The sequence below is a fragment of the Vombatus ursinus genome, unplaced genomic scaffold (assembly GCF_900497805.2).
Source record: "Vombatus ursinus unplaced genomic scaffold, bare-nosed wombat genome assembly UNPS02014832.1, whole genome shotgun sequence".
Lineage (NCBI taxonomy): Eukaryota > Metazoa > Chordata > Mammalia > Diprotodontia > Vombatidae > Vombatus > Vombatus ursinus.
The window spans coordinates 45,942,044-45,957,148 of record NW_020954610.1 but is presented as its reverse complement, the minus strand read 5'-3'; the positions used below and the strand labels follow the sequence as shown (position 1 = coordinate 45,957,148).

At 38.7% G+C, this 15,105-nt stretch overlaps 1 protein-coding gene across 2 annotated transcripts in view; it reads right to left on the bottom strand.

Moving 5' to 3' along the window:
- The window catches only part of MYH11 (myosin heavy chain 11), a 118,934-nt gene that overhangs the window by 38,539 nt on the left and 65,290 nt on the right, over nt 1-15,105 (bottom strand). For both annotated transcript variants that reach the window (XM_027839264.1, XM_027839265.1), the window contains exons 9-17: nt 14,498-14,641; nt 10,291-10,386; nt 8,497-8,615; nt 7,890-8,042; nt 6,455-6,628; nt 3,075-3,248; nt 2,440-2,554; nt 790-983; nt 82-203 (exon numbers count right to left, since the gene is read on the bottom strand). In XM_027839264.1, the coding sequence (XP_027695065.1) occupies nt 82-203; nt 790-983; nt 2,440-2,554; nt 3,075-3,248; nt 6,455-6,628; nt 7,890-8,042; nt 8,497-8,615; nt 10,291-10,386; nt 14,498-14,641 (1,291 nt within the window). The remainder of the gene's footprint in view (nt 1-81; nt 204-789; nt 984-2,439; nt 2,555-3,074; nt 3,249-6,454; nt 6,629-7,889; nt 8,043-8,496; nt 8,616-10,290; nt 10,387-14,497; nt 14,642-15,105) is intronic.

Below are 15,105 nucleotides of genomic sequence, written 5' to 3'. Positions count from 1 at the left end.
ACCATTACCCTTCTTTTCACCCAGTCCCCATTGACTAAGCATCCCCACCAACATAACGTGTTCAGAAACAGGAGAACCTACCGTTGGCGGAACTCTTGGAATACAATCCTGTTGGGGAAGCCCTGACGACAGATCCGGATGCCTTCCAAGACTCCATTGCATCGAAGCTGCTCCAGCACCAGAAATGCATCAAGTTTTCCAGACTATGAAGGCAATTAGAAAGTGATGAGGGGAAGGAGAAAGTGATGAGCAATGTAGGGCCATATGCAAGCTCAGAAGTGAGGTTACCGAGAGCTGATGTGTCCAGATCATACAAACTAAAATCACTCCCTAGTTAGGACAAGAATGCTGTTATAGACTTCCTCTTGGTCCTTTCTCTGACCTACATGTCCTTCTTTATAGCTGAAAAAAAAATCTAAATTTAATTTTCCCCTTTTTCTCACTTCTTCCTTTAGTCCCTAGTTAGATTTGGGAGACTATGTGAAGCACCCTTAACTGACCAGTGGAAGATCTCTTGAGGTCATTTGAGGTCAGATGACCCCTATCTTTCCCTCTTCCCTATGACTGCCACTATTTCTTCCTAGCCCTTATCCATATTTACCCAAGCATAATTAGAGTCCCTCACAGTATCCCCAGAGGGACCATCCTTCCCCACTCAAGGACACGAGATCCCAAATCCTTCAGCTTGGGTTTGTCATACCCTTTGGAGAAAGGTCTTAAAAGTTTAAGGTCATTTGAGAGGACCTAGAGAAAGCCAAATAATCCAGCTGGTTGAGACATAAGTTTTACCCGCTTTTCATGGTTGGGGATGATACATCGGACAAAGTTGGGTGTGGTGTTCCTCAGTGTAGTCATTAACTTCCCAAGTTGCTCCTTGTATAGCTGCCCCACTGTCCGAAACATGCCCTTCTTTGTCTTAGAAGCACTAGGCAGGGAGCTTTCTGTCATCTTAGCCATCTGGTCCAGCCCCACAATGCGATCCACTATCAAGCACATAAAAGAATCATGTCAACAGCCTCCTCCCTCCCCCCCCCCAGGTCACAGCCTATTTTCAGAGCTGCTCCATATTCTTTGTGGGCAGAGCACAGGGCCATGCTAGGGTCAGGGGATTTGTAAATGGTGCATACAGCTTTCTGTGAGAAAATTTTTACAAGGGCGTCATCCCTGCTGATCTGGGAAACCATGAATTGGGAAAATGGGAAACCCTTCCCAATAGCTATAGTGGATGGAGAGCTGGATTTGGAGACAAGAAGACCTGCATTCAAATCCTGCCTCCAAAACTTATTAAGCTGTGTGGCCATGGAGACAAGTCACATGTTTCTGAGCCTTCGTTTCCTGATTTATAAAATGGGAATAATAGTACCTACCAAGCCAAATTAATGGGTTTGTTGTGAAGCTTAAATGGTATAATACATACAGAGTGCTTTGCAAACCTTAAAATATTTTGTGAAGGTCAGTTATTATTTTTGCATGGGCATGGTTACTCTCAGAACAAATCAAATGCTTTTCTTTGTGAGCTGAAGGCCCCAAGAGGTTATAGGAGTTGGCATGGGATAGAAGAGGTAAGAGATTTGCTTATAAACCTATATGGGAAGCCTCCAAGGATGTTGTGAGTAAAGAGGAAATGGGCCTCTCTCTGATTAGCCTTTAAGCATGGAAATAAATCCCCTTAGCCCTCAGCACTACTCACATAAAGTCTATCTGGATCAGGAAGAGCAAGGGAAACAAACATTTATCAAGCTCCTACTATATACCAAACACTGTGCTAAGCACTATACAAATATTATTTCATTTTATCTTCACAATAACCTTGGGATGCTGTTATTATTCCCATCTAACAGTTGAGGAAATTGAAGCAGACAGAGATAAAGTGACTTGCCCAGGGTCACACAAATTCTAAGTATCTAAGGCCACATTTGAATTCAGGGTCTTCCATAGTCCAAGCCCAGTGCTCTATCCACTGTGCCACCTAGCTTCCCCTGGGTCTTCAGTGTCTCCCACAAAACTCTTTCCGATTGCACTTAGAAATAAGACTACCTTGCAAATAAGCACTGGTCTGTGGAGTCTGGAAGAACAAAATAAAGTTGTGGGCACTAAAAGTTTGCATAAGACAGAAAAACACCACCCTTAGTTTCTAATTGTGCTTCCTTAAGCTACTTACTACCTTTTCACCACCCTCAGGATATTGATTAAACCTAGGTTAGTTTGCGGGCAGCTAAAGGGACATTCTTTGTAAGGCTGATTGCTTCAACAAAATTTCACTAGGTCATCATCTAGCTCAAGTTGGGAGTTGGATTTCAAATCTCCCTAGTATGATTCTGTGACTATGGAGCAAGGCAGGATCAGATACTAGCTATAAACCCTATTTGGGCAGGAGAATGGGGAATATGGGAGCAAATTTCCAAGATTGTCTGTGATCGTCAGGAATGAGGATGATACCATCTTTCCATAGGTCAGCCACAAACTTGTCTGAGGAGGCATTGAGCAGAGAAGTCACATTATCATTCAGGGGGTCCATATTCTTTGTCAGCCAAGCACTTGCATTATAGTCAACCTGTCAAGAATAATGCCATTTAGAAGTTAATTAATTAATTAATTGATCTCAGTTAATAAAGGAGAACAAGGGTTGGATCATCATTTGGCTATCTCCACTAAGATTATAATAAAAGTAATCCTAAACTTGTCAGTTGTCACTGGAATCAAAATAACAAGTCAGTCAATAAACATTTATTAAGCATCAGCTAGGTGGCAGGCACTGCTAAGAGCTAGCGATACAAAAAGAGGCAAAAGACAGTCTCAAGGAGCTCATGGTTTAATGGAGGCTTGCACTGCTTGGGTGAGTTTAAAACAATCTGATCTACATGCGAGGAGATAGACTAGGTTGTTTCCAGTCTTGAGATCCCACAATTCTCAAATTATTCTTGAAGTCCTGCTCCCAGTATTAGTTTCCAGGTTGTCATTCTCATTTTGACCAGGCAAGTTCTTGTGTAGGGGGTTGGAGAGTGGTATTCACAGGAGTTAAGAAAGTCCTCAGATAGAAGGGAATGGCTTTAGACAGGGGGACTAATTAATACCTTTCCAGCATAGTGGATGATAGAGAACTCAGTCTTATCCTTGAGCTGCTTGGGTTTCTGAAATTTGGGGTGACTGCCCTGTTCTGAGCATAGCTTCTCCACAAAGGACTTGTCTGTGGCTTTGGGGAACCAGCACTCCTCATCCAGCAGAGCCAGGACACCGGGAGGGTTGTTCTGGGAAAAAAAAAAAAAGCAGATCAAAATTATGGGCAATTCACAAAACAAAACATATCCAAACTATGGAGAGATGGGAGTGGGGGAGGGGGGGTGTAGGAATATAAGGAGGGAGAGGCAGAGAGACAGAGAAAGAGAGAATTGACAATGTATATATTATTTGTTTAATTTCAAAACATATAGGCATTCTCCTACTGCCTATTATTTTCTTCCTTCTCCCTGTAATTTCTCTTGGTGCTGTGTGATGGTTCAAAATGAAATAATTTCCAAATGGACTTGATTTTACTTGGCATTCCCAACCTTGATTGCTGGATGTGAATGGCTCTTATTCTCTCCCACCTTCACTTTCTTAAGTGTCAGGAGAACCAAAGACACTCCGCGGCCAACAAAGGCCAAAACATTAGACTAATGTTCTAGTTTAGTTTTATTCTTCTTGGCTCAGAGACTCAGAGTGGTAAAAGAAGCACTTTACAGAAGGAGAACTCTTAAATCAAGTCAACAACAAGCATTTATTAAGCGCCTATTACATACCAGGCACTGTGCTAAGCAATGGGAATATTCTCCACTCTGGGCATTTTCTCTGGCTGTCTCTCATGCTTGGAAGACTCTCTCTCTTCTATTCTGCCTACTGACCTTCCAATCCCAACTAAAATCTCACCTTCTACAGGAAGTTTTCCCTAACCTTTCTTAATTTCAATGCCTTCCCTCTGTTAATTTTCTCCTATTTATCCTCTATGTAGCTTGCTTTGTATATATTTGTTTGCACGTTGTTTCTCCCATTTTGAATTGTAAGCTCCTCAGGATGCTTTCAGAAAAATCTGGAAAGACTTATTTGAACTGATGCAAAATGAAGTGAGCAGAACCAGGAGAACACTGTATACAGTAACAGCAATGTTGTATGATGATCATCTATGAACGACTTAACTATTCTCAGCAACACAATGATCTAAGACAATTCTAAAGGACTCATGATGAAAAATGCTATCCATCTCTAGAAAAATAACTGATGGAGTCTGAATGCAGATTAAGGAATACTTTTCTTAAACTTTATTTTTCTTGGGTTTTTTTGTCTGTGTTTTCTTTCACAACATGACTATTATGGAAATATGTTTTACATCACTGCACATGCAAAACCTATATCAAATTGCTTTCTCAATGAGGGGGGAGGGGAGTGAGGTATAAAGAGAATTCAGAACTCAATTTTTTTAAATGAATGTTAAAAATTGTTTACATATGATTGGAAAAACAAAATGGTATTATAGAAAATATGTAACACATGATACATGTTACATATGTTATACAATGCACGGTATAACTAATATGTTATAATATGTATCATATTATGTAATTATTATAGATAATATATGTGATAAAGTGGGGATAATCAACAGAGAAAGTGCTAGCATTAAGGTGGATCTGGAGAGGCTTCTTATGGAAGGCAAGAAGGCAGAATGAGAGGTCAAGGGAACCTCACTCCTCATGATTCCATGTACTATTGAAAGCAATAAAAACACTGAAACCCCTCAAACTGGTCAGATATCCTGACAAGAAAATTTAAAACTAACATCCATAGAACAGGCAGCTCTCAAACAGCTCCAATACAACACCAAAAATACACCACAAGACAATCAACAGAAGAAGGATGGGCTGAGACAGAATTCAAAGTGAAATCATAAACCATAGAAGAATTCTAAAGCCACAACTAAGTGGGTAACAGACAGAATCAAGAAATTAGAGGAATAAATGGAATCAACAAAATAACAACAACCAAGCAGCCATGATAAAGGACAAACTGGGGAAAACTAGACTCTCAGGAGATGATGAAACAACAACAGTATGGAAATCAGTAAGGAAAACATGAAAATATCAAGAAATTACAGAGAATAAACTTCATGTAGTGAATGACATGATGGCAGATGGCCTACTCAAGTCAAGGGAAAAAATTCATAAAATAGTTATATTTTTGAAAGATTGATAAATAATACTGATGAAAGGGATAGATTTGGAGGATGAATGAAAGGAGCAAACCTAGAATTACTGGGGCCTCGGAGAAAAAAAATCCAAGAAGAAAAAAATCTGATCACCATGTTTTAGGAAATTACACCAAAAATATTATCAATGATCCACTAAGACACAAACTCAAGTAAGATTTCATTAAAGGATGATGAGAAACCATAGTAGCAAATACAGCAACCTGGGCAGTAACCAAAACAAGGAGGCTCATTTTGAGAAGTACCATTGCTGCTATACAGTAGCTAGAAACTAACATATAGATATAAAACTATGATGGACACCCAGAAGGAACTGTTAGTTACAGATCTGTCTATTCAAACACAACCATATATGTATATATGTGTGTATACATATATGCATGCACACTATACATACACATACGTGTATATGTATACCTATATGCATGTGGGTAAGTATATGTGTCTACATGCATGCATGTACATGTATAGATGCATGCATATACATATATGTGTGTATATATATGTATTATATCTATATCTATATCTATATCTATCTATATCTATATCTATATATATATAGTAGCAGCTAGATGGCACAGTGGATAGAGTGCCAGGCCTGGAGTCAGGAAGACTCATCTTCCTGAGTTCAAATGTAGCCTCAGTTTCCTCATCTGTAAAATGACCTGGAAAAGGAAATGGCAAACCACTCCAGTATCTTTGCCAAGAAAACCCCAAATGGGATCACAAAAAGTCAGACACTCTTGAAAATGACTGAACAACAAAAATATTAGATAGATAAATAAATAGACAGACATATAGATAGATAGACAGACACATATATGTATATATATATGTATATGTGTTCTTCTTTAAGAAAACAATTCACTGGAGAAATGAACTCATCAATTAGAAGGTACAAATAGAATTTCTACTTTATGTAAAAAGTTCTTTTAATAGTTAGCATCTCTAGTGTACTCAAGCAGTTGTTTACAGGTCATTAACTTTTTAACAAATAGGCTAGGCAGAGACACTCCAAGCTTAAGTTTTAGGATCCACTGCCAGCTGACGACCCCTTTCCCCGCCAGCCCATAAGTCCATCAGAATGGTTGTCCATTGAGTGAAGCCATGTACCCAATGAATGGCGATACCATCAGCCTTGCTGTCCTTGTACAAAAAAAACTCCTAAAAAAACAATGAGGTATATGTGTACTGCACACAAGGACGGACTCTTACCGGCCTCTCAATCAGTTCAATGCAAGGTTGCAGATCCAGGCCAAAGTCAATAAAATTCCACTCAATCCCTTCCCTCTGGTATTCCTCTTGCTCCAGGATAAACATGGTGTGGTTGAAGAGCTGTTGTAGTTTTTCATTTGTATAATTGATGCAGAGTTGCTCGAAGGAGTTAACCTATAGACAAGACAGATCAGAAGAAGCTCATGAACCACAAGAAACAAAAGGGGAAAATATGAAGTTATTACCCCTCAAAGCAACTTAGGCACCAGTGGAAAATCCAAAGTCCGTGATTTCTTCCAGTTAGGGTAGTTTATTTTTAAGATTTCATTATATAAATGAACTTAGAAATTAATGTCAAAGAAAGCACATTCTATATCAAATGCAAAGCCAAAAAAATTGGCCATCTGGTCAATAAACATTAATGATTTTTACTTGCCTACTGGAAGTAGAAGGCCATATATGGCCACCTCTGTTTATTTACCTCCATTTTGCCAATATCTGAAAAATACGGCTAATCAAATTATCTAAAGGTCACATCTGTTGGGCTTGAGAATTTGGGATATTGTAATGTGTTTTGGTACTTAAAGGTGTGGGCATTACCGATGCTCTGAGAATTCACTTGAAACAAAAAATAAAGCCACACTTGGAAAAAGTGATTCAAGGTCTCTGGCAAGCTTGTCTAAATTTCTGATTCTGTTTCATGGTCGACTCCTCTCTCAAATGTGTCCACTGTGTGATAAGAAAAGTTAGCTTATCTCTCAGACAAAACCTAGGCAGAAAACACTTTCAAACCTTCCCAGGCTGAAGTGAGACAGGGGTAAGAGCTCACAATTTTTTTTTTTTTGAGGCAACTGGGGTTACGTGAATTGCCCAGCGTCACACTGCTAGTAAGTGTCTGAGGTGGGGTTTGAACTCAGGTCCTCCTGACTTTAGGTTCAGTGCACTATCCAATGCACCACCTAACTGCCCCAGAGCCCACGTTTTCAAAGGTCTTCCCCACATAGTGAATGAAAAGTAAATAAAGAACAAAGACCTAAACAAAGACCTCTTGCTCCAGGATAAACATGGTGTGGTTTAGAGCTCTGGGCCTAGAATCAGGAAGACCTGAGTTCAAATCTGGTCTTAGACACTCACTAGCTATATCACGCTGGGCAAGTTACTTAACTTCTGTCTGCCTCAGTTTCCTCAACTGTAAAATGGGGGATAAAAATAGCACCTTCCTCTCAGGGTTGTTGTGAGGAAAAAATGGGATAATGTTTGTAATGTGTTTTATAAACCTTAAAGCACTATAATGTATTATTTTTATTATTGTTGCTGTTGCTGTTGTTGACTTAGTGGAGCCCAGTTCTGCCATCTTCCTTTCTCAAGAAAGTTCGATTTCTCCAGAAAGAAGCCACATCACAGGCCACAGTCATTGAAGCTCCTTGTACTTTACCTCAAAGATCTCAAATCCAGCGATGTCCAGGATCCCCAAGAACGATGCTCCTTGTCTGTGTGTTTTATCTAGAGCTTTGTTCACTCGGGTTAGTATCCAGCGGAAGAGGCGCTCGTATGTTGCTTTAGCCAATGCTTCTACGGCAAAGTCAGCCTAGAGTGGTAAAGAAACCAAAAAACTACTTGCAAAGATTCAAATGAGTCAGGCCAATTTATATTCAGCTTTTAATTCTGCCTTCTTCCCATACCTACCACTTTCCAAGAGAAGGAAGATGCCATTCCCATAAAGATAAACTGGAAGATGTGGGCTCATACTACAAGCCATACATTGTTTAACCATTAGAAAGAACTTTATGACAGGAGTGATTAAATGCTATTTAATAGGGAGATTGAATATCGTGATAGGGTGACTGAATGATATTTAATAGGGTAACAAGGTAATTAAATACTATTAAAAATGTAATCATTTTCATTCTAAAGATCTTTAAAGAGAGACAATAGGATGAATGATTCAGAGAGCACGCTGCTTAAAAGTGGTTGGACTTGACCCCGGAAGGTCTCTTCTGCATCCAGTAATCCACAGCAATCAACCCAACTGACATCATTACCTGTTCTTTGGTCTGAGCCTTCTGCACCACATCCCGCCCAACTTTGATCCGGGGTGTAAGGATGGATCTGGTGAAATCTGTCACGTTTATACCCATTAGGTGGCAAACTTTCTGAGCAGCTAGGAGGTGAAAAGACACCAGTGAGTTCAAAGACGAACAGGAGATTTGTAAATTAAGATATACAAAGAGACATTTCTGAAATCTATAAGTAAATCTATTATTTTAGGCATAGCACAGGCCTAGAATCTTGGAGAGGAGTTTACAATCTAGACGACTAGATTACAAAATTCCTTAAAGGTAGGGACAATATGTGATTTATATTGGTATCTCTCTGCCCTTCATGCCTAAAACATTATGTGCTTAATAAGTGTTTGTTGACTGAATGAATGAGGGTGATATATATGAGCAGGTACTCCTGCCTCTGTTATTGTATTTCTTGAGACCGACCTAAATAAATTCAATCTAATAAGTGTTTATTAAGTGTCTACTATATGAAAGGCACTGTGTTATATCCTAGGGATAAGAAAATGAAACAACAACAACATCAAGAGTTCCTACCCTCAAGGAGCATACATTCTTCTGAAACCAAATACTATTAAGAATAATTTATCTGCCCTGAAATCATAAATATAGAATGGGGGGACCTAGGTACTGTGGATAGAGTGCTAGACCCGGAATCAGGAAGACCTGAGTTCAAATCCAGACTCAGACACTTACTAACTCTGTGACCCTGGGAAAAACCTTTAACCTGTCTGCCTCAGTTTCTTCATCTGTAAAATGGGGATAACAGCATGTCCCAAGATTGTTATGAGGTTTAAATGAGGTATTCCTAAAGTGCTTTGAAAGCCTTAAAGTGATATTTAAATGCTATTATTGTTATTAAGGTAACTTAGAATCATAAAGGTTTTGAACTCTCCCCAAAGCAGTTTTTGAAATAGAGGTCTCTTAATGTAAATATGAAATAAGTGTTATAATAACTCATCAATGCATATTATATACATATTAAAACAATATCCAGTACCTATAATGGTTTAAGCATAGTAAGTCTTGGAGACTGGTTGGAGGCAGGTAGGTGGTACAGTGGGTAGAGCACTGAACCTGGATTCATAAAGACCTGAGTTCAAATTCAGCTTCACACTTACTAGTTGTGTGACTTTGAATGAGTCACTTAACCTCTCCCTGGCTTAGTTTTCTCATCTTGAAAATGAGGTTTAATAATAGCATCTACCTCCCAAGGTTGTGGTAAAAATAAAATGAGATAATGTTTCTAAAGCACTTTGTAAACCTTAAAGCACTACGTAAATGCTACTTCTTTTTACTATTTTTAGACAGGTGATTAGAGGTGGACTAAGTAAAATGATATAGTGAAAAGACTATCGGCCTGAGAGTCTGGAGACCTGGGCTCCAGTGACAATTTTGCCATTTACTAACTTTCTGACCTTGGACAAGTCATTCAACATCTCTCTCTATGTATTTCTAAAGTAAAGATGTTGGCCTAAATGATCTCTAATACCCCATACAACTCTATAGGTCTATGGTTTTACTTTCCAAGGTCCCTTCTGGCCCAGGTATATTTAAAGTAAGTTCCTTTTAAAATATCCCTTTAATTAAAAAAAAAGTGCATATAGATTTCTTTAGGAGTTGCAAAGTCTGAAAACGAAGTCACCAGTAATTTGGCCACTTTTTCAAGCCCTTCATGGGTTCTAAAAGTAAACAACTAAGTATGACCTGCCTGGATACTACTGTACAAAATATCTTTCACTCCAATCATTTTGAAATAATTGGAAAAAATACCTGTATTATCTGGCATAGATGCTTGATCTGTGTTTCTTTCCTTCTTAAAGACAATATTTCCAAGCTGCAGGACAGATGAAACAACCCTCAACATGGCTGTGGTCAGAGAGAGAGAAAGAAACAGGACATAAGTCTCAAAACAAAGACTCAATTTATGAGTGAGAATTTAAAAAAATCATTAGAAACCTGGATTTTACCAAATGTATTTCAAATGAGAAGCATAGAGGATGATGATACTATGTGTCAGGAAAGGGAAAACAACACAATTTCCTACTCAAAAATAGAATAAAATTAAGCAAAGAGAAATTTCATGGGTTAGATTGTTTTAAGGCTGTGTCTACATGTTGTATATTAGGATGAAAATGAAAAACTCAACTTATGATGCAAATATGTCAAGATATTGAGATGTTTAGCATTATTTGCAAATGACCTCAGTTTGACTTTGGGCAAAAGACATATTTCCAAGGGAAAAAATGGCTGCAACCAGCATATAAAAAACATGGCCTGAGCAGTTTTCAAAACAAACAGAAATGATCCAAAATCATTCAAAATCTCGAATAAACTGAAGAAACAAAAATTAAAATAGCTCTGAGATAATACCTCATACCCCTCAGATTGCCAAAGACCATGAAAAACAATAAAATTGGCAAGGCCACATGGTGAACAGCATAATATTGTTAGGTTGTTCACTAAACAAAAATTTGGTTCAGTCTTTTTTTTTTTTAAGATAACATAGCTTTATATAATAAAGGCTACATGTTTCTATATCCTTTGATCCCAGTCCATAGGACTGTACCCTAAGAATATTATTAGGGGGGGAGTCCTATTTGTGCAAAACTATTCATAGCAGCATTAAAACTTGAAAGCAACCTACATGTCCAGCCATAGGGTATGAACTTAAAATGTTATTGTGCCATAAGAAATTACAAGATAGGAAATTTCTGAATGTAGGAATGTTGAATTAGTATTGTATTTAGGGAGATCTCAGTCCTAATTCTGCCTCTACTTCATACTGCTTGTGTGACCATGGACAAGTCATCTAACTTCTCGGTGCCTTCAGGCAACCTTCTTAAGACTACATGTTACAAATGGGTCGCTGATCTTATTTGCATTGCTTGGTGGATGCTTCCACATCAAGAGTTCCCTACATTACGGAACTAACAAATATAAAGAATATAAATATGGGCAAACATAGAAACTGATTCATCTTTGTAGCCACATAATTGGAATTTTAAATATCTGTTTCATTGCATTATTTCAATTAATTAGATGTCATTTAAAGCCACCCTAATTTGACTGCTTTCATGAGGTCCCCTTGGGTGAAGGATCTTTATTCTACTTGTTCTAAGCTCTTCTGTAAACCTTCAGAAGGACTTCCAGGGGTAGGGAACCTGTAGCCTTGAGGCCACACGAGGCCCTCTAGGTCCTCAAGTTCGGCCCTTTGATTGAATCCAAACTTCACTTCCAAACAAATCCCAGATCTGTTCTGTTCCCACCCCTGGAACCATTCCTCTTAAAAATTATGGAAGCAGGGGCAGCTAGGTGGCGCAGTGGATAGAGCACCGGCCCTGGAGTTAGGAGGACCTGAGTTCAAATCGGGCCTCAGACACATGATACTCACTAGCTGTGTGACCCTGGGCAAGTCACTCAACCCTAATTGCCTTGCCAAAAAAAAAAAAAAATTATGGAAGCAGTATAATTGAAAGAGCCTTGGACTAGGGGTCAAAAGAATTCTAATTTCCATTAGACCGAGTTCTTTGAGAGCAGGGACTGTTTTTTATTTCTTTGTGTCCCCAGCTCTTAGCACAGTAACTGGTACACAGTAAATACATAATGGATGTTTGCCAACTGACTGACTGACTCTGCTATCAACTAGCTATGCGGCCTTAAGCAAGCAACTTTCCCTCTCCAGGCCTCAGTTTCCTTTTCTGTAAAAATGAAGCACTGGACAAGATGATGTCCAAGGTGCCTTCTGGCTCCAATATTCTATGATTCGATCTTGAATGGAGTCAAAGTCCTTCTTAAGGTCATTGATGTTTAGCTGCCTTGAATTGAACAGCTATTCTTCCGAGCCTCAGTTTCCTCACCCATAAAATGAGAGGTTTGGACTCAGTGGATGCTTAGATGCCTTCTAGATCATAACTCTATGATCTCATGACATTTTATTTCACCTTTGTAGCCCCAGAGACAGATAGTGGTGCTACCATATACTCCTCTTCACACTCATGTTGAGGGGGAGGGAAGTATGTGATACCACAGAACCTGTGGAGGCAAGGGGAAGCAGTGCCCTGACTCCTCTGGTCAATCAGAGCTGCATGGAGTCATAGGGCACAAGGCCAAAAGAGCCATTTTTCTCAGCTTCCATTTGGAGGTGGAGGGGAAAGCTCTGGTTTTACAGCTGCTGCTGGTTTATGCAAGTTCCACGACAGGTTTCAGCTTTCATCTCTGCATCTTGAGTTGGTTTGTTTTTTTTTAAAGGGTGAAATGAAGAAAAATAATCCTCTCCCCTCAAAAAGCCCTACAACCAAAAATTCAAAGGGGGAAAAAACCTTTTGACCAAAACAAAACAAGATGAATCATTTTTGAAGACTCTTAGTCATTGGGGCACTAATGTTAAAATACTGGATTGAGATTTGGGATATTCTCCAAAGTTTCAAAGAAGTTCTACAGTTCATCCATTTGAGGTAGCTAGGTGATATAGTAGTCAGAAAGATGTGAGTTCAAATCCAACCTCAGCCACTTAATAGTTGTGTGGCCCTGAGCAAGCTATTTAACCTCTGATTGCCTCAGTTTCCTCAACTGTAAAACACGAGGATAATAACATCACCTAACTCTTAAGGTTGTTTATGAAGATCAAATGAAGTAATATTATAAAGTGCTTATATATACCTGGCACCAAGGTGTTTATTGGTGATTGGTAATTGCTAAGGTGATTATTTCCTTCCTTTCTTGTTGCACAACTAAACAGACATTTTTCCAGCCTATGAATTATCTTGGAAACTGCTGCACATTCAAATATTGGTAATCAACATTTTCTAGGGACCAGAGAGTAAGGCTGTCAGCCCTGGTGGTTGGGAACTGGTAATGAATTCTGTGGCAGTTTTGCCTGTATCTGGAATAACAATGATGATGATGATAATAATAATAATGTGATGATGATGGTAATAGATCTCATTTCTATAAACATTTTAAGGTTTGCAAAGCACTTTACAAATATTATCTCATTTGATCCTCTCAACAACCCTGTTAGGTAAGGGCTACTATTATTCCCATTTTACAGAGGAGGCATAGGAGGCAGGCAGAGGTTAAATGACTTCCCAAGGATCACACAATAAGTGTCTGGGATAGGATTTGAGCTCAGGTCTTCATGACACCAGGTCATGCTATATGCACTATGCTATCTAGGATTAACAGGGCAGATAGCACTGTCAGTGTTTAGTGCTATTCACCAAGCTATGCGCAAGACTTCAGAGAGTGTCAAAGGCTTGGCTAAGGATATCTTGGGTTCCTTTATGTTCCCTTCTGTATTTTTTCTGTAGCCTTTGCTGTGAATATCCTAAGAGCTCATGTGGTCTATCCTGTGCTATTCGGGAGCCTAAACACACACCATTAAAAAGTATCCTAGTGACAACAAAGTGTGTCACAGATTCAGCCTTAGGATCCATCGCTGATGCCTAGAAACTGAGCTCAGTCCCTCCTCCTTTGAGAAGAGTTGCCCCACAGAAAACACCAGGACATGACAGAGGAAAGTAAGGGAAATCTCTGTTTTTAAATGGGTATCTTTGAGTGATAATAATCTTGGCTTGTATCTAACCCAGAAAAAAAAAAGTATTAAAGAATTATATTTTTGAGAAAAATTTTTTTTTATTTTAATGACCTCTATGGCACATTCCGTTCTCATAGTGAAATACTATTCTATGCCATTTATTTAAAGTTGGAACATTAACATGACCTTACTTTTAGAGGCATGCCAGTAAAAAAGAAATTTTAAAAAGAGACATTTATCTCTACAAAAGGTATTTTCTTCTTTCCCCCCAAAGATGAGCACAGACTATCACCATTTTCCTCTGTTTAAACTCCAATCTCTAGAATAACAAGTACAAAAATCTCCTTTTTGTCTCAAAAGAACACTCGGATGCTGATACCCAAGGGTGCATGTCTGACATAATACTTCTGGGCCCTGGACTTAAGATTCTTAGATCCTTACCGAGCTGTTCCTCTTCACTGAAACCCATAATGCTCATTGCCTCCAAGGTCTCCTGGAACATCTCATCATCTTGGGCAGCAGGAATGGGTACAAAGCCATTGGAAAGAAATGTATAGTTGTTGAAGCCTTCAAGTAATAAATCATCTGAAAGGACATAACAATGGTCAGGGCATTAAGATAATGGCATTTTTCTTTCAACTAGAAGCTTTCTTCATTCCATGACAGTGACAAGTCTGGTTTAAAAACCTTCTACCTTACTCTTCTCCGAATGGAGGGGGTTGCCAAAAAAGAAAGGCAATGCTTTTTATGCTTAATTTGGTAGATATCATTATGGAAGACATAAAGCTGTCTCCAAGTGTGGAATAACGTAAACCTTTTAGATCAAGCTTACTCAGTTTTTCGTTTTGCTAAGATACTTTTTTAAGGGCTTTTTTTTTTTAGACCAAGTCACTTGCAAACCAATTTGAAAAACCAAAGGCTGAATTAAAGCAGGACTTTGGAGTAACTCAAATGAACAAAAAAGGGCTGAATTGGGCATTTTGCCAATTCCTTATTATCCAGGAAAATGGAGGCAAGAAGATGATGGGAAAAATCAAATTTACTAATAG